At 48.5% G+C, this 19,501-nt stretch overlaps 4 protein-coding genes across 4 annotated transcripts; 2 read left to right on the forward strand and 2 right to left on the reverse strand.

The window, feature by feature from the left end:
* Window positions 1–514: 514 nt before the first annotated feature.
* ANOM_010126 (transferase family protein) lies at window positions 515–1,858 on the reverse strand (the record flags this gene model as incomplete). Its single annotated transcript, XM_015555382.1, has 1 exon — window positions 515–1,858. One exon carries the CDS (start codon window positions 1,856–1,858, stop codon window positions 515–517), a length of 1,344 nt encoding a protein of 447 aa, XP_015403593.1.
* Window positions 1,859–5,102: 3,244 nt separating this feature from the next.
* ANOM_010127 (putative RING and UBP finger domain protein) lies at window positions 5,103–7,336 on the forward strand (the record flags this gene model as incomplete). Its single annotated transcript, XM_015555383.1, has 3 exons — window positions 5,103–5,564; window positions 5,648–6,016; window positions 6,110–7,336. 3 exons carry the CDS (start codon window positions 5,103–5,105, stop codon window positions 7,334–7,336), a joined length of 2,058 nt encoding a protein of 685 aa, XP_015403588.1.
* Window positions 7,337–7,878: 542 nt separating this feature from the next.
* Window positions 7,879–8,856, reverse strand: ANOM_010128 (3-demethylubiquinone-9 3-methyltransferase; the record flags this gene model as incomplete). The annotated part of the gene is made up of 1 exon (XM_015555384.1): window positions 7,879–8,856. One exon carries the CDS (start codon window positions 8,854–8,856, stop codon window positions 7,879–7,881), a length of 978 nt encoding a protein of 325 aa, XP_015403597.1.
* Window positions 8,857–15,090: 6,234 nt separating this feature from the next.
* ANOM_010129 (putative C2H2 finger domain protein) lies at window positions 15,091–16,540 on the forward strand (the record flags this gene model as incomplete). The annotated part of the gene is made up of 3 exons (XM_015555385.1): window positions 15,091–15,499; window positions 15,552–15,691; window positions 15,755–16,540. The coding sequence occupies 3 exons, from the start codon at window positions 15,091–15,093 to the stop codon at window positions 16,538–16,540; spliced, it is 1,335 nt and encodes a 444-aa protein (XP_015403596.1).
* Window positions 16,541–19,501: the final 2,961 nt, after the last annotated feature.

Raw genomic sequence — 19,501 nt, forward strand, 5'->3', positions numbered from 1 at the left:
AGCTACCATCTAGCATCTACACAGTCGTAGTGGCACTTGTAGTGGCTTGCACAGCCTCATTGTTGTCAAGACGAAGTGGCCAATCATGATTCGTCTAGATAGCCCCCAACGGGCTTTCCTATCTTGGTAGATTGAAGCCCACGGCACCAGTTCATCTGGCCCTGGTAGCTTTGTGGGTATACAGGCGAGTTTAGTCTAGGTTGACATCAGGTGGGACCGAATGAGATCAGTGTACTGAGACTGCTCCAGAGGTCACGAGCCTCGTGCAGTGTTTCCCACCTACATAGTACAAGTAGGAGAGAAAATATCCATAATAACTAGGGTAAGACGAGCTATCCTGATATGTGCTACTAAAAGGGCTTCATTGGAATACTATGTTCTGGTAACTACTACGTAATGCAATGTTCGTTCATCAGAATACTACTTAATGTTCCGATTTACCTCGAGAATAGAAGACGCTATACCACCAGGAGGATGGAACAGTCCCTGCTATCAAGCAATTGAACAATTTTTGTCACGCAACAACCTCAAAGTACCTTAAAAACTCCGGGTCCTTCCTGAGTATCTCATGCTCCTCGACCTCGACCTGCACAAGGACCTCAAAGACTCTCGTTGCTCCGCTCGAAAGATTCGGCAAGACTACCGCGCAAGCTGAGGGAAGGCTTGAAGGAACTCGAAATGCAGCAGGTCTCGAATCATCACCAATATCGTACTTTTCTGCATTCCCCGAGTACCATGTATTCATGAACACATCCACGTCATTGAAATCTGCTCGGGAGCCTAGTGTCTCCGCTGGAGTGAGTGACTTCATGAGAGAGGTCATGTGGCTGATTGTGGATAGGCTGGTGGAGTTTATAGATTGACGGATTAGGGTAGCTGCAGCTGCGATACCACGATCACCATCTGATACTAGGGCTTCGGCAGTGATAGGACCTGCTTGGGACCCGACGACGGCATTGCCAAAGTAGCGTTCAGAAGTTTTCTTCTCTGGATCGCGAGTGCGGACATCAATGGGGTGGACAAAGCGGGATGGCGAGGAGGATTTTTCTGGGTGCAGGTTGAGCCGAGCACGTGTTATTGACGTCCAGGTAAGGGCAGATATGCAGTCATATGAGGTTATATAGTCTACCTCGGTCAGATGTGGGGTGCACCGCGCTTTGAGCTGTTGAATGGATGGCTCAGAGATTCTGTATATGCTTGATCGGAAGGCAGGTGGTGGCTTTAGTTTGAATTGACTCTTCTCCATGACGTAGAACATTGGGAGCTTTTCCAGATGCTCCTCTCTGGAGAAGGTTGAGCCGGTCTCTGGCGCATTGTATGGAGCTCTGTTGAGATTTATGGTGTAGGTAGGCATACTCAGCCCTTCCCGATGTGCCTTGCAGCTTTGACAAATAAGAGACACGAATGTATCAATGGAAGACCAGTCCCCAGCCGCGTGATTCATCCACAATCCTAGAATCAGACCACCCTTCACAAGGCTTATTTGAAGTGCGCAGACCTGCTTTGGGGCTGTCGGTTCCTCCGGTAAAAACTCAGTGAAGTCCACATTATCTGGAGAGAATGAGTCTTGGACTAGGGCGGAAAGTGACTTTTGTTCCTTGGACTCGAACCGGCGAATGTTGAGTTTGACCTGGCTTCCCGGTGATACCACAATGCAGAGTTTACCATGCTCGTTGAACTCCAGGTTCCCGGCCATGAAGGGCAGTTGGCTGGTCGCGTTCTTTACGCCTTCCGCCAGGGAAGTGATCAATTTGTCTGGATCAATGGTGGGTTGGAGCTCATAGAATAATAAGACTTTCACAGTCTTCGTGATACCGATTTTATCCATATCAGACAACTCATATTTCATGTCATCCATGGCTTAACACAGTTACGAGGCTTCTGCTCGGGTTGATATTAGTATAAACTAAACATCGCAATGATTAAATGAGGCACAACGTTGAGTTCTTACCAGTCTCAAGTATAATGTTAGTATCTTACGCCGAGCCCTAAACACCTTGAGCTATATTGCTATTAATTCGGCGTAATTTGCACTGTGGAAGTAATTTCTATCTGAATGAGCATATACAACTACTTATATCTTAATCTATGTCCACTGCCCCCATAAGCCTACTAGTCCCAAATGGGGTGCCCGACGGCCAGCATGAAGTTCAGGCAACCAGTACTAACCTTTTCGATATTGATGACTGTTTTTCAGGCCGCAAATCTCTTGTTCCAAATTATTCAGCTGCAGGGTAGCGGTTCAATCACTCATTGAGGCTATATTCAGGCCATTCTAGCTTACCATTTAAATAGCACATAGTCGTAGGTGCCTCCGGATAATATGATCCGTGAAAACAGTGCATAGAATGGCGCTTAACTATATATAGATATAAACAAATAGCCATTGTATCGTTTAGCTCAGGAATGACAAATAAGACCAAGCAAGTAGGGTTGCTCTCCTGCTTGTACGAGTCGGTTCTCTCAGTAATATAGGTGGTTGCAGGTAAGTTGGTTAGGCTCAGTGATTAGCTAATCATTCTAGGACCTGCCTATTCAGGAGTGGAGAAGTACCGGATGCGCAAGGTCGATCACCTGACCCTCCTGCCGTTAGCGCTGGCCGGGGCCGTCTCAGCGACCCAACTATTAGGCTACTAAAAGTGTCCACTGCCCCCTCTTTGCGCGATAAGCCCGGAGTTCACACGTCATCGCTACTTGCAACGACACCGCGTCGGATGCAGGAGCCAGGACGCAGCATGTTAATCATCTGTCTAAGACACCACCCCCGAAGAAAATAGGCTAGCGGTTACCACAAACACAATAAATTTTCGACATAGATTTGGTTCCTGTTATCGGTAAACAGAGGCAAAAAAAAGAGGAAGGTTTCCGTTGAAGATGCCGACTGGTGGCGTCAGTGGCGGGTACGGACGGAATTGTCCCTACTCCATCCTTAAACTGATAATGACTCTTCCCCAAGGTATGGATGACACAATTCTTTCGGTTTCGTCGTTCTCAGCCACCATTCTAGTGAAAACTCTGAACCCAGTAGTAATCTTTACACTCTCGCCGTACCATAAGCGCAGGTAAAAGCCAACAAGTAGGTGTCGATAGCGAGTCGACTGAGTCATCCGCCGGAACACTTCTAGCAGTTTCCCCAAATTCAACAAAGGATCGCCCTCTGACTGGCCAGAAGAGGAGAAGAATGTGCCAGGGGATGCCAGAATCTTAAGGTTCAACCGGCGCTTATCCATTTAAGAGTGAATTGACCGCCATGGTCCGTCCTTACATCACGTTATCGACCTATCACTGACCGACCCTGACTGACTAAGGCGCTTCGCCTCCGTTGCCTCTCCCCTCATCTCTCCTGACCACCTACTTAAACTGCTCTTTCTCCTTTTCGCCTTCTAACTTCTTCATCCTTCATCATCCTCTCAGTCACTGCGGCTGTTGTCCACCTACCTTCCTCCCAACGCTTCCTAGAATACTCCTTACTGCCTTCTATACCACTGAAACACTTTCACCGTCGTCATCATGCAGATCTTCGTCAAGACTCGTGAGTATACCTGACTCCCATCCCCAGTCTAGCGCCACTTGGCATCTTCTAACCTCTTCTTCGTCTCTAGTTACCGGCAAGACCATCACTTTGGAGGTCGAGTCGAGCGACACTATCGACAATGTCAAGAGCAAGATTCAGGACAAGGAGGGCATTCCTCCTGACCAGCAGCGCTTGATCTTCGCTGGAAAGCAGCTTGAGGATGGCCGTACCCTATCCGACTATAATATCCAGAAGGAGTCCACCCTTCACCTTGTTCTTCGTCTGCGTGGTGGAATGCAGATCTGTAAGTTCTCCACTGTCCTGTTTGCCACTTGCAACAATATCAAGTTGTCAGCTTACTGATTCATCTATAGTCGTGAAGACTCTCACAGGAAAGACTATCACCCTTGAGGTCGAGTCGAGCGATACCATCGACAACGTCAAGAGCAAGATCCAGGACAAGGAAGGCATTCCTCCCGACCAGCAGCGTTTGATCTTCGCTGGTAAGCAACTGGAGGACGGCCGCACTCTGTCCGACTACAATATTCAGAAGGAATCCACTCTTCACTTGGTTCTGCGCTTGCGTGGTGGTATGCAGATTTTCGTCAAGACTCTCACTGGAAAGACAATCACACTGGAGGTTGAATCATCCGACACAATCGACAATGTGAAGTCAAAGATTCAAGATAAGGAGGGAATTCCCCCTGACCAGCAGCGTCTCATTTTCGCCGGCAAGCAGCTTGAAGATGGTCGCACCCTGTCTGACTACAACATCCAAAAGGAGTCCACATTGCACTTGGTCCTGCGTCTTCGTGGTGGTATGCAGATCTTTGTCAAGACACTCACTGGCAAGACCATCACTTTGGAAGTTGAGAGCTCGGACACTATCGATAACGTCAAGTCCAAGATTCAAGACAAGGAGGGTATTCCCCCGGACCAGCAACGTCTTATCTTTGCTGGTAAGCAGCTAGAGGATGGACGCACGCTCTCCGACTACAACATCCAGAAGGAGAGCACCTTACATCTGGTCCTGCGTCTCCGTGGTGGAAATTAATGTCTTGTTCGATTTTCTGCTATCGCGACTGAACTGGGTTGAGTCGCCTTGCATGGCGTTCGGTTGGTTTTAGGCTTTTATGATATGTTTCAACAGCATACTGCTTTCTGTATCACTGCACAAGGTTGTGGTGCATTACATAGTTCAGTCCTTATTATCTACGATCCTTCAGTACAATGATTAACGACCGATTCTGTTCGGTATATTCTGCTACGCATTTTGGTATAGCACGGTGTCTTCTAGTGTTTGTATATCGTAGTCTCCCTGTCTTTGTTTGTGTTTATATGCGCATAAACTTATTGTAGGTATCTCAGATTGCGAAAGAAGTTTGAAGTTCGGTGGTCTCTCCTTGTGTCGTTGATCGTACAGCTGTTATCGCATCCAATTTGCCACGGCTCCCTATCACACGTGACAGTCGGCTCGCCGAAAGCGGGATGGAACTCAAGCTACCTATGCAGTGAATGGTATAGACAAACAAGTCAAGAGTTTGAATCTCGTTGTCGCAAAACCCCAGCGATATGAGCATCGGTCGGGATGCCCTCATATTTCTACCACCTTGCGATTGACTTATTTGCGCGCCCTTCATCTGGCCCCAGAGGCGCCTTCCATAGTGCAGACGATCAATCTCCAACTTCCCTATCCTTTGACTCCATATGTGAAGCTTTACAGCCATTTCAAAAGCGATCGCGACGCTCAGCCCGCTATCATTCGAACGGACAATTTTCAAGCTCTTCGGCGCTTTTTTCCAGTGACCCTTGCAGCTCGAATTCCGTGGCTCCGACTGTACATCCCACTACCCCTCACCTGAATACGAAATCGCCGACCAGCGCCCTCGATCTTGATAAGGACCCAAGATTGGATAAACTTTCAGTCGAGTGTATTGATATGATACCTTCGGACCAGGAGGCAATAACCCCGAAGCGGCTGGTAGACGAAGTGATCCTAGGGATAACCTCGTTACAACGGGGATCGGCACAGATATTCTCGGAGGTCTACGTACGAGAGGCAAATATATACCGCTCGATCAGCAAATCTCTGATAGTGTCTGGGGAATTGTGCATTTGTACCGAGATGCACAGGAGACGCCGTATCTAGTTGAAGAGGATTACCCTTCGTACCTAAAAGGGTCCGCTGCTGCAAGACAACCATACGATGAACTGGGCGGGGGCTCTAACGCACGCCAGGACGTACATGCGGAGGAACAATCTTCCCTCTCGTATCCCGACGATGACTGCACGACTTTGTGTATACTCGCCGTTCCGTCATATATGTCCCCATCAGATTTTCTGGGATTTGTTGGCGAGGCAAGCATGGATGACGTGAGCCATTTTCGGATGATCAGGACCGCCAGAGCCAATCGGTATATGGTTCTGTTAAAATTTCGCAGTGGGAAGAAGGCCAAGGAGTGGCAGAAAGAATGGAATGGGAAAGTCTTCAATAGCATGGAGGTAAGTCTTACTCCCCCGGTAACCTTCTTGTCGTATTTCCCAGATAAAAAGTTGCATATCTTGATACTGATTTCTTATGGTTCTCTCAAAAAGCCTGAAACATGCCATGTCGTTTTCGTGAAAACAGTAGAGGTTCAAGTCGTAGATTCACAAGCACAGCACGGGGGTACGGCCACTCATCAGAACTCCCTCTTATCTCATTCTGCGACCAGTCCCCAACGTGCAACCATATCCTCTACAGGACAATCCAGCTCCATACCATCAGCAACACTATCTATGAGACCTCTAGCACCTCCCACACCGGCTCTCGTCGAGTTGCCAACATGCCCTGTCTGTCTAGAACGCATGGATGAGACCACTGGCCTGCTTACGATCATCTGTCAACATGTTTTTCACTGTACATGTCTGCAGAAGTGGAAGGGTAGTGGGTGCCCCGTCTGTCGCTACACACAAGACGAGTTCCGTAGGAGCAGCCAGGGCGCACTCTACGAAGATGAACCGGCTGAATGCAGCGTGTGCCATTCCGATATCAACCTTTGGATTTGCTTGATCTGCGGGGTTGTCGGTTGCGGTCGCTACGATGGCGCGCATGCTTTTGATCACTACAAAGAAACCTCCCACGCGTTTGCTATGGACCTCGCTACGCAACGTGTCTGGGACTATGTGGGTGACGCATATGTTCACCGCATCATACAAAGCAAGACCGACGGCAAACTTGTAGAGCTCCCGGCTGCGGATAACAGTGCCCTCGACCCGCCGGACTGGACAGATGCGGTACCCCGGGAAAAGCTAGAAAATATGAGCGTGGAGTACACCCATCTTCTCACAAGCCAGCTTGAGAGTCAACGAGCTTATTTTGAGGAAATCGTCGAGCGAGCTGTTGATAAAGCATCACAGGCCAGCGCAGCCGCGGCTTCGGCGCAGGAAGCAGCTGAGAAAGCCACCGCAAACTTTCGCTCATTACACAAGCAATACGATAAACTGGAAAATGAGACGTTACCCAACCTCGAGCGAGACAAGTCCCGTGCCGAGAAACGTGCCGAGAAGTTCGAGGCGATGGCGCGCAAGATGGAAAAGGAGTGGCGGGAAGAGAAAACTATGAATGAAAGTTTGATGCAGCGCATTGAGCACCTAACCTCCGAAGTGGAAAGTCTCAAAGTGGCGAATGCAGACTTGACCGAGCAAAACAGAGACCTCACGTTCTTTATCAGCGGCTCTGAACGACTGAAGAATGAAAGCGAGGATATCGTCCAGGGTACTGTTAGTGTTCCTGAGCCCCAAACTAACAAGAAGAAAGGCAAGGGGAAGGGACGGAGATAATCGCCCCAGGCGTAAATGTATCGGCTCTAATCAACCCGTTCTCACGCCCTGCCCACACCTGAACAGCATGAATATTGGGCTCAGCCCATCTACTTCGTATGTGGACCCCTTTAAGGAAATTCCTGGCGTGTTGTGGAGCACTCTGTTCAATTCATTGATCTTATTGCTGCTCAAATTCCCGCCAGCTTGGACTATGCAGAAACTAAACTGGACACAAGCAGTTCCATGGGATACACACCATGTACAGAACACTCGTGCACTCGAGAAATGCACAACGTGCACCGGAAGATTGGTCGTTCTATCCCAGTCTCCGATTCCTACTAAGGTAGATGCGGCACGGGCCTATTGTGGCGTATTTTCGCCTAATTTACGAGCAGTAACGAATGTTCATACCACAGTCTAACTCATGTAGCTCGTTCATTTGCTTGGTCTATCTGTAATCTACATTTTTATATATACACACAATACTACTGTTTTACAAGCCCTAAATACACCGAACTAGAACATTCATCCTAGGTAAACAGGGCACAGATCAAGTCCACTCAAAGGCCCTTCCTGATAGCCCAGAAATAGTTCCCCCAATTCTCCGATCCAGGAACCAACTTCCAGCCAATACCGGGGAAGTACATCACTCCAGAGCACTTCCACCTCATACCTTGCAACGCATCACCTCCAGCACGCAGCGCCGCTCCATCCTGACTCCGCATCAGACCCTCCTGGGCCCAGGCATGCAGCTCATCAGGATTAACAAACTTGCTCCACTCGTGCGTCCCCTTCGGCACAACACCAATCGGCCACGGCGCCTCAGCAATGACCTGGTTGACGAGAAACGAGGGTAAAGTGCGCGCAATAGTCGACCCAACCAGCCATCCACCAGGACGAAGCACCCGAAGGCAGTTCGTCAAAAAGGCAAGCGGCGAGGAAGCGGCGTTGGAGTCGACATGCTCGATGACCTCAAAGAGGGTGACTATGTCAAATTTCTCATCCTCGGGCGTCTCGCGCAGTGATGCGACGACGTCCTCCAGCGTGCAGTTCTTGTAGGTGAATTTGCCGTCGCGGAGGTGCGCTTCGACTTTGGGATCGGTGCGCGCGTGATCGCGGGCGATCTTGATGAGCGCTGAGGTTGGGTCGATGGCGGTTATGGAGGCTGCCTGCGTGACTGTTTGAGAGGGGCTGTTTGCGGTTGTGGGAATCGTGCGGGCCAGGGATTCGGCGAAGATGCCACCGCCGCAGCCGACGTCGAGATAGCGGAGGTTGTTGACTGGGGTGGAGGTGTCGGGTGCGCTGGCGCGTGGCGGTGGGAGGCTGTCGAACAGACAGGATGCGATGAAGTCGTGGCGGAGGGGGTTCATGAGATGCAGGACCCGGCTGGGGCCCATGGGATCCCACCAGCTGCTGGCGAGGGAGGAGAAGTGAGATAGTTCATCGGCGGAGACGGATGTGGAGTGCGCTCGGTGAGGGGAGTTGAGATAGCGGAGGAGAGAGGTAGCCTTGCGGAGGGTAGGTCGGATATTGGCCATTTTGGATTGAGTTGGTTGAGATTTGCTTTTTCTTTTCCCTTTTTGATTTCAAATGAGAATTTCGTTGCGATGTCGGTGGTGATCAACGGTGCATTGGCTTTTTGAGGATATACGAGCTGCTACACAGTTAGATATTGTATTAGACTGGGAAAGGGCATGGTATAGTGCATACGCGGGTTTTATAGAGAGGCGCATCATCAATTGGTTGACATTGCTGCGCTCTTCGATCTCTGGGTGATAAGACAAGCCGAGAATTGGACAATGAAGCCCTGAGCTGCTATCGCGAGTGTGATGTTGGCATTGTGAACAAACATGCCAAGAACTTATGTCATCCCTTTCTCATTGTTTACTTGCTCGAGCCCTCCGGAGTACAGCTACATACATTTAGCTGCACATAACAAACATCCCGATCCCATACTTGGGCTCTACCACATGACTGACTACAAGCTCCAGGGACGAAATCATTGACAGGATGTACTCATTACCCATCAGTATCAGTTAGTCTTGCTCTCCATCTGGTTCCTCGTGACGAGTTGCCCCAAAAAACAGGAACCTAATACGGTTACCACTCACCGACTCAATCAAGCCTCAAAACCCCTACTAAAAGGGGGGCCATCTCCAACGGAAACCTGCCGCCGTTCATTCCAAGCTAGGTAGGAGGTGGTCGTACCGTATCGAGCTAACTAACTGACGGACTGACCGGATGGTGCATCCATCGCATCCCTCTAATCCACCCGGTGGGCCCTCAGTGTCCACTCGATAGTTCTACGGCCCTTCCAGAAACATTCCGTGTCCGGTCATCTGCGCCCCATGGCTCGAGTCAATTTGTCGGTCTGGGCAGCTCTGGTCTGGCTTGTCTGTCCTACGGAAACATAACCCACATCTCCGGGAAGATCATCCATCTCGTTCGGGAGCATGTTTTGCTGGTCGGTGAGGTAAGCGGGAGAGGGTGGATCGTGGACTAGTTGTTGGGAGCGTTCCTTGCATTAACGACTTACGTATGTAGATACTAGTACTCCGTAGGGCCGTTGTACTACAGATTGAGCTAGTATTCTGTGGGCTCTAGACTACTGACTGCTTAGTCGTACTGTAGGTGAGTGGTTTTTTTTATTTTTATTTTTCTCCTGTCAGGGTACCTTTAGGGGTGTTTCGTTAGGGGATGGCGTTGTCGCCTTAAAGTCTATTCTCCCTGTTCGGCATGTGGTGGACTTCTCTTGCATGTCTAGGTACAGCATTTGTTTGAGAAGGTTTGAGTGGAAGAAGAATCATCTCATAAGGATTTCATTCATGTCTTTGGTGCCAGCTAACCAAACCCCCCCAGTCCTGCTGTACCACGCACGGATATATATAATGTGGCTGAACCTTCGCTGGCGCCGAAACATGGATGAGGCCGCGGTAACCAGAGTCCCGGCTCCTTGGCCATTGTCTGATCAAATCCAATGCATGAACCTACTTACCAGCTTCTTCCCCAGGGTTGACATGCATAGAAAGAAGTTCCCCAAGGTGCTTGTGACCTATATAGGTATCACGTGATGTGCTTACGTTTCCAGTATGACCCAAACAAATGGAGCATATCCCGGACTTGGTGACCGTACCACTGACCATGACGACGTTGGAGGGCACAGTGAACTATGGGAGATGATCGCCCTGTGTAATCTATACATTGCAGGCCCGTTGACGGTTATCCCAGCCCCGTCCGTGGCTTTAAAAAGGAAAAAAAGCAAAAATCCCTCCCTATTCTTGCCCGGGAAAAACCACTAGAGGCAGATTTGAAACCGGCCAAACAGCCCGTTGCTAATGAGCAGAATACCATTTGTCCAATCATAGCCCAAGTCATTCTTGCGATTTCAATAAACTCCGTACCCAGAAACCATGGACGAGCGTCATGCGTCCATTCGTCCCTGTAGCCTCCAGCCACACCTCGGGACCCCGAGCGCCCCTGATGGTCACTGGCGTCGCCCTACATATTGGACCAATAATTTTGAAAGAAGACCCAGGGTAAAAAGGGGACGTGGGTCCCGCTGAATCATTGATTCACAACCAACACGGACTTCTGCAGCGAAACTTATGATATGACGATGACTTAATGTCAATCGTTGACGTCGATGGTCTCAACGGAATCGATATAGGAGCCATATGAACTCGCTACCGAGAGGGATGAAAATGCAAAACAGAAAAGAGAAAAGGGAAGAAAAATAAAAGAGGACGCCTCTTTTACTTGAAGCGAGGATGGGACCAATGTTTCTGTTCGGTTTCGCATCTGGTTAAAAAAAGGCCACCATGGCGAGAGAGAGGGTGGTGGGCAAATGACCGTGACACGCCCCAGGCACCAGGGGACCTGACCACCCATCACGTCTCAGACCAAGTGTCAGAGTGGGTTACGGCGTGACGCAGCCGCAACGGCACATGCGATGGACGCTTTAGAAGGCTTCCATCGTCGTTCCAAAACTTTCTAGAAGGTCTCTGGAATACCGGATTCGCTTGGCAGGCAAACGAACAGTTGTAACTCGCAGGCAGGATCCCGTTAGCGCGGTGGCTGTGGACCCCCTCTCTGCAGAAAAAGGAGAAGTTGCCGTAAGATGATGAGTCCCAAAAATCCTGAGAGCGTGGGAACCACTGTCGCAGCCTCCTCCGTCAGGTCCGTACACTAGCAGCACTAAGCTGACTAGTTGCAGCCTGACTAAGGCGAGATGGGACTAGGCGGTAAGTGTGTAGTGCGTTACCCGCACCAAATGTCCCCACAGCGGTGCATTACCGTCCTCCCTTCGTAATCACTCCGACTTCCCAATCCCTGTCGGTTATTCTGTTCGCGCTGGAGGTGATGTGATAACATGCAGACAGATGTGACATGCAGCGTGTTTGGGCAACAGTTTTATTTTTATTTTAATTTATTTTGTTTTTCAAATTTTGTTTTCCCCTTTTCCCCAGGACCGAGGCAGTATTGTCCCTGCAGGCATTGTCATATAGGTGCGTTCAGGACATCCGTACATGTGGTCATGTACATTATACATACCGTCCAAAAATGTGATACGGAACTTCTGTACTCCATATCCGGACCTTGCGTGGGTCAAAGTTCCCTCGCCAAAGCCAAGGATCACATCCGGTTCCCCATTATTCGAACCTTTCTAGAAGGAAATTAACTTTCCCATCGGCCGTTCTAATCTCAGCCCATGTTCGACGTCCCTTCAAAAGGGGGTCTCCTCGGTTGGGGCTAGCCATGATGTTTATTGGTCATATCAGGTATTATGATCTAAGTGAGTGAAGGACCTCCCGCCCTGAAATTTCGCCAAGAGAAAGAAACTAGAGGGTGAGGAAGGAGGGGCACTTGTCGACCGATGTTGGCTGCCCTATTTTCTGTATTGATTATTCGGATTTTCTTTTCCTTTTCTTTTTCTACCGTCGATTCGATTCCCGTGTCCCGACCGATTCGGAAGGATTTTCCAACGGTGGTCTCCTTGAAAGGAATTGTATAGAGCAACACCACGCTGTAGGAGATATGCACTGACGATCCTGACGCTCTCGTAATGTGATAGGTGCGAAGTCTGCAGGTCTTTGCAGGTAATGGTCGCACTATAGTTACGAGGTGCATGACAGCACACACTGGTCACTCCTAAGAGCTGGGCTAACTTTTTGGTTTTTGGAATCGAACGATTATGGACCCCTTGAAAGGCTCTGGGGTAGGGTAAGGAAAGGGAAAAAAAAAAGTAAGCTTCTAAAGGGGGCACGCGCTTTTCATCTCGGTTGGTTCCTGGCGATGGCTTCCAGTCCTGTTATGATTGGTCCCCAGCTTCGTGCATTATGCAGTATGAAAGCTGTGATAATGCCTTGAGGATCTTCGCCCAAACCAGATAAATAGGCGTCGTTCTTCAGCATCACTGAGGGGACGTATCTACCGTACTCCGTACGCATGCTCGGGAGCAGAAATAGAATAAATTATTATTCATTCAGATCGGCACCAAGCCGTATCCACCTCCAAGAGCGATACTCGCACGGCCAGTGAGACGGGGAAAGCCACGTTGTGGAGCCGGAAGCGCGCTGAAGCCTGAAGGTGACCTTCGAGCTTTCGTTCGGCCGGGTTCGACTGGAGCCACTTGGGGGTTTTAGTGGAAACGTGCGAAGCTGTAGTAGTCTCCGTACACTAGGCCACCAAGTCCTGAACTAGTAGTCAGTAATAAGTCTAAGAATAATAAAATAAAAATAAAATCATAATAATAATCATACTACTAATAATAATACCACTTAATTTCGTGCCAACTTACCCGAACCATAATAAAAGAGGCACCAGTCGTACGGTGTGGCTTTGGAAAGGAATCCCTTTTCCTTCTGCAAGAGAAGCCAGTGGAACAAGTGACTTCAAATACTTGTTTCTGTTTGTTTTTTGTTTGGGAACCGTTAAGGTTTTTGAATCCTTTACTACGACATAATATCTACCTTAATACCAATAATACCGAGACTGTCATTTTACTTACTTCATCTCCCGTCACCTTCTCCAAAACCTCCGAACAACTTTTTTTTATTCCCTCAATATCATCATCATCCTTTTTTTTTTAATTTTTTTTTTTTTTTTTATTTTACTTATTCTTTCTTCGCGCATCCTTTTTTTTTCTTTTTTAATTTGTCTCTTTTTTATTTCGTCTCATCCGACTGGATAAGGGGTATAAACTACTTCTCGATCTCTTCTTATTCTCTTCTTCCCCCTCCCCCTCTGTTTAAATAAAGTCCGTGAGGCGTTATCCAACCGGAGCGTTCATCTACTGTTTTCCACCCCCTCCGCCATTGGAAGCCCAATCGAGCCGCCAAACTTCAACCCCAAATTTTTCGATTCGCACTCGAATTCCACGCGCTGTCTCCTCCAACTGTGTCGAGAAGTCTTTCGTCCCAATAGCGCATACTTCCTCAACGACATCTTTCTGTAAGTGTTTTCGTCATACACATGAAGTTCGTCTCTTGCACCGGAGTTTCCCCGCTGGTTGGCTCCGATGGCCCAGTTGAATGATGCCTTACACTTTCCCACCTTTTCGTGCCCGGTGAATATGTATAATCGCTTCCTCGCTGGCTCGGTGCGGAGATTCAAGAGAGTTCGGAAATCTCACCCATGGCTTTTGTCGCTGAGTGAGCATGTTTATCGGACTACTCAGAACCCATCCACATTTCAGCAGAAGAGGAGTTGTAGTTTCGCACTCAATAACAGGAGCCTGACACCAAACGATCGCTCGTTCAAAGCGAAACTTGCTAACATGATTGTACTTGGTCAATAGGACACACCGAGTACCTTCGTTCCCCGTCGCGAATATATTGCTCTTGCGCCCTTTTGAGAACGCACCCTACTTTTGAAGAGTACATAAAACAAGTGACTAGAAACGTTGGAATTACCCCGTTGGCGATTTTTCCCCATACATCCGGATATTCCTCTTGACAATCTCCGAGGTCGCGTGGCGGTGGAACTTGTCCTAGTGATTGGTGTGGTCTTGCGATTTTTGAAAGCTCAATAATCTGGTCGAGATTTCGATTTCCCTGTCGAGTAGCACCCGCTATTACCTCAGAAAATTCATCTTCCTGCGGCCGTCCGACGAGGCTTACATCGTGTATCGGTCCGCCTGGAATTTCTGGAACCAATTTGTGGAGACTGCTGTGAACATCACGCCCCGAAGTCCGGCAGGAATATCGAAAAATTTTTTTGTTTTTTTTTAGAAGATCGGTCCTCTGATAGAAGTGAAACTGTCCTGCGATTGTTTATGTTTCGGGATTGAAACTATATCAGAGCCCGAAGTTACCCCTGCCTTCGTTGCTCACATTCTTGGTTGCGAAACTTTGGAAACCTCGCCCACGGAGGTAAAATTTTCTGCAGACCCAACGAGGTGAGTCTACGATTTTATTGCCTGTTTTTTTCTGGCGCAAGCGTCTTCACTTTCGGAAACGTTTCCGGATCAACCTCGTTGAATTCACTCTCGAAACGATGAACCTAACCTCGACCTTGTCTTGTATAGTTATATCGTCTGGCACTTACGCCGTACGCAACCCACAGCTGCACCACAGCCTACCGTGAATTACACCACGCGTGTCGCACCGTCCGCACCTGTCAGTGGCTGATCTTACGATTCGGTGGGATCGAATTGCCTTGAGACTGGAAGGTACGCCGTGGAGATCATCCTACGGCTACATTTTAGAGGATACCGCAGGGCAGCTTTGCTTTGTCCTTGACTACCGTCCCTCAGCTCCCCGCTGGGTCGGGTCATGGACATCACAACTATCTTGAACAGAAAAGGTTCTGCAGCCATGGTCGCCGCAGAATTCGATCATCAGCAATTTATACAGAACCCTCATCTTGATACATCGTCTCCGAAGATGAAGCCGGAGCCCGGAGTCTCAGAGGCTGGTGACCAGCCAGTACTTGCCTACCCTCCTCACGCGCCGCTCGGCCAAATGCCGAATATGCATCCGGATATGCGATACCAACCGCAGACACACCCGAACTCCGCGCTACCACTTTTGCAAAATCCTTATGTGCCAGGGGGATATACAAGTGCTCCTCCAATGCCGAACGGTGGTGCTCCTCAGGGCAGGACAGATCCTCCACCCAAAACATTCCACTGTGGCACCTGCAGTAAGGGGTTCGCTCGACGCAGCGATCTGGCGAGACATGGTAAGACTATATCAAAAGGCACTACAATGTTCCGTAAACTGACAAAGTGTAGAACGGATACACTCTGGTATTAGACCACACGCTTGTGATTGGCCAGGATGTGGTAAACAGTTCATCCAGCGCTCTGCCTTGACCGTGCATTCCCGTGTCCATACTGGCGAAAAGCCGCACATGTGCGAGAGATGTGGAAAGGTATGTGTCGCTGTTTTCCATTTGGCAAGGGCCATTGATCAAGATCTAACATCACGGATATAGCCTTTCAGCGATTCATCCTCTTTAGCTAGACACCGCCGGATACATTCCGGTAAACGCCCCTATAAATGCCCCTATGCCAATTGTCAGAAGACCTTCACACGTCGTACGACTTTGACACGCCATCAGAACCACCATACCGGTACCATTGAAGAGGCTGCCGCAGAGACTGAAGCCAACCTGCGGCAAAATAAGGAGAGAGCGAGGGCCCCTGGTGAGGGAATATATTCAGAACATGGCTCTGTTCATTCTACCCCATCCCCTGCCCACCACCCTACGATCTCACCAGTTGGTGAGCTCCCTCCATTGAATATGCCTCGCTCGTCTGGCGAATACTACAGCATGGGGAATGGTTCTATTCCTCCTCACGTTCGCGGAGACTTTCAGCAGGCCAGCCCTCGCGCTTCCCCAACGGCAACCTCTCCATCTCTGTCCAGTTTTGGTAGTGCTCCACACACCCGGCCGTCGATGACCTCTCACCCGTCAGGTTACGGCCCTCCTCAACCTCTCGAGCCGCCTGCCAACAACGACCATCGGCCCAACAGTGTTAGTGGGAGTCCCCACATGACAAGTTTAGGTTGGGCTTCGCCGTCCCACGGTAGCATCCCATCACCAGGCTCCGCAACCGATTTCGGCTATTCTGATCCTAATGGTCCAGCATACCCGAACTCAATGCCCCCTCACATGTACTTTCCCAACTCCACCCTCCGACGTCCCACTAGCACTGAACCAGAGAACTACGAGATGAAGCCAAAGATTGGCGAGAGTGCATGGTCAACACCGGTCTAGAGTCTCAATTCAATGATCGGCAGGACCTCTGATTTGGGACATAGAGATCTGGTTTAGAGCCGTATACCTTACGCAGTGTCCTCACTCAAGCGACGAGTTTGACATCTGCATATCTTTTCCTTTGTCTGGCATTCCTTTCCTTTGTTATCTCATCACAGGCCTTGCATAACAGCATGTTGTTTTTCTCCCTTGGATTTTCGTTTCGCTTTCCTTTGTCATACATCGTTGTGGATATCCGAGATGTTATTCTCTTAGCATTCCGTTTGAAGGTGTAAGCGCGCTGGAAGGAGTCCGGGCTTAGCTGATTTGATTCCCGTGTTTTGCTTGCGCTCTCTATTTGTTGCTCCTAATGTGGGATATGACTCGAACGAACACAAATAAATAAATAGAGAGGTGGGAACGGTTCAGGGCTAGGTTGGACGGGGTTTATTTTTTTTATTTTTTTATTTTTGGGAACTGGGATATTCTGGTCTGGTCTGCTTTGGTCGCGGGGTTCTGGTATCTTATACCATGTTATTATTATGCATTATCATTTGTCTCCTTACCCCCTTGTCACATTATACCTCATATCCTTTTAATATTCGCCGTACTCCCTGTGTTTGCTTTTCTTGTTTCCTTTGTCTCCATACTCACTCACCCCATTGTTGTAAATGATCCACCTACTGTATGATATAGAGAAAGAATACCTGCTTAATCTGATACCATAGTTTTCGTGTGTCCTGTGTGCTTGAAAACACCTCTTGTCCTCCATTCATTTATTTGATGTTTCTTGAATTGAGACAGTAGGTAGTATACACATGACAAGAGTTTATACAGACAATCAAATTACAATGGATGCCTTGGGTCAAACTAAAAGCAGATCGATCCACTCTATCGAAACTGTTGGTGGCCTAGATCGAGTTGGATGTAGATCGGTAAGGAAGTGCAAGTCTAACCTTTCACAGTCAATGAAATAAAGGTGTAGTTCTTTCTACAAAGAATGGTAAGAATTGACCTGAACAAGTCATTTTGTGTGTGCAGTTAAGAATAGCCATTGATTAAATATCATGCACTTTCTACTTAAAATCCTTCTTCCATCTCACGAGACTTCATGCAGGGTTATCCGCCAAGGGTTCATTTTCCCCCATACAAATGCGAAAGCCTATCGCGCAGCCCTGCTCAATACCCATTATGACGAGTGTTGCTCATACCATATACGTCGTACCAAGAGTGAACTATAGAACCCGGCCGAGTCATGGGCTAAATAAAAGGTTTCATCTAATCAATGAACAGCTTCGTCCAGCGGAGTAAAATGGCAATCGAGAGCCGACTAACAGATTAGACAAGCTCGAGTACAAATTCCCCTCCCAAGCCAGAGGTTTTTCTTTTTGTCGACAGCAAATTGCGTTTTGACTAACTGGGGGGCGACTCAAGTTCGACACTAACTGTAACGAAGACAGAGCGATCCATAGATATACACCACAGCTCAACTAGCCCGCTCATGAATCGAGCACGGCTCATAGTATATGCCTGCAGCACTTTACCCTCAGCTATACTTACGTCACCACTGTAGACGGAACGTGGCCAAGATGTAATAGAGTCCCTGAGTAAGTTGCCGCCTCAAGTGCAGGCAAGTGAGATATCACGGCTCATCGAGCAAACTCGACGTAAGTTGGCATTGCTTTTCTGCTCAATAATATTGAGTTTGATCAACCAATGCGGCCCACCACCTGCTCATCAATGAGAGTTGAACCTTTATACCGTTTTGCGCAATGATGCAGGTTCCCCCGCTCTCTGGTCTCTACCTCTTTCTAACCTGCACGGGTTGTTATCGTAGTTAGTTTCTTCTTCCGGTTCTAGCCCACTGTCCATCAGGTCGAGGCAGCAATAGCATGGCTGCTGAAGACTCGTCTTTGAACGATGCCATTGCGTATTTAATATGTGATTGATATCAAAGTACTTCCCGGTGACTAGATGCTTGCTGCAGACAGCTTTGAAAAAGAACCCTTCCTTTTGTTTGACTTTGCATCTGCAAGAGTGATAGATACCCTTAGTACGGAGTACTTCCAAGACAATGATTTCTGTTCACCTTCCAGACCGCTGGGCAAGAAACGGACCTAAGCCCTGTTGGGATTAGCGACCGAATTTAACCACGAAGAAATGACGTCGTCGGACGTCGTCTGCGTCACGAAATTACGGTAATTACAGTGGTATTGTGACGGATTTCCGAACAATCGGCAAGCCACGTGCGGGCCTTGGTTCAGTGGAGACTAGTACCAGAGGAGCTTAGCGGGCTCATCATTACGGTTGATCCGGGGTAAAGAGGCGTCCTCGTCAGGCTCGCCTTTATTGGAAATCCGTCGAATGGGGGTGGGGGCTTCAAGCTTTCCTAAGGAATCATGGAGAGATTATCCTCCTCTAATAAATCGTGGGGTATCACTAAAGTCTCCTCTGGGGAGTGGGATTTCAAATCAGTCAGGCAAACACCTGAACATGCGAACTACCAGTGTACCAATGATGGCTCAAGGGCAACCTTGTGAGAGAAAAAGGACTGGCGCATGAACTTAGACGCCAAATCATACGTTGAATTCCATGGAGGCTGCGTGAGAGCCCTCCTTGCAGACGATGTAGTATTGCCTTACTTCATGACAGATCTCTATGTATTGTATTACATGCATGTGTTTTTTGCTACACTGGGAAGACAATCACAAACGCAAAATGCAGTCACCAGACATGAGGGTGTGGTATGAAAACAGACCATGATAAACGCCTCGAAGCAAACTCGGAATATTGCCTCGTCATGCTAGAACATTTCTGATGCGATAAAGGAAAAGAGATGGAATAACATAAACATCCAAGAATGTAAAAACGGGCGATCCGTTCCGTGAACAACCCGGATCTAACAATGTCACATAGGAAATTAATAACACATTCTCTGTATCGATTTTTCTTTCTTTCTTTCTTTCTTTTTTTTTTTTTTTT

Source organism: Aspergillus nomiae (assembly GCF_001204775.2).
Source record: "Aspergillus nomiae NRRL 13137 chromosome Unknown contig00325, whole genome shotgun sequence".
In the NCBI taxonomy this organism is placed as follows: domain Eukaryota; kingdom Fungi; phylum Ascomycota; class Eurotiomycetes; order Eurotiales; family Aspergillaceae; genus Aspergillus; species Aspergillus nomiae.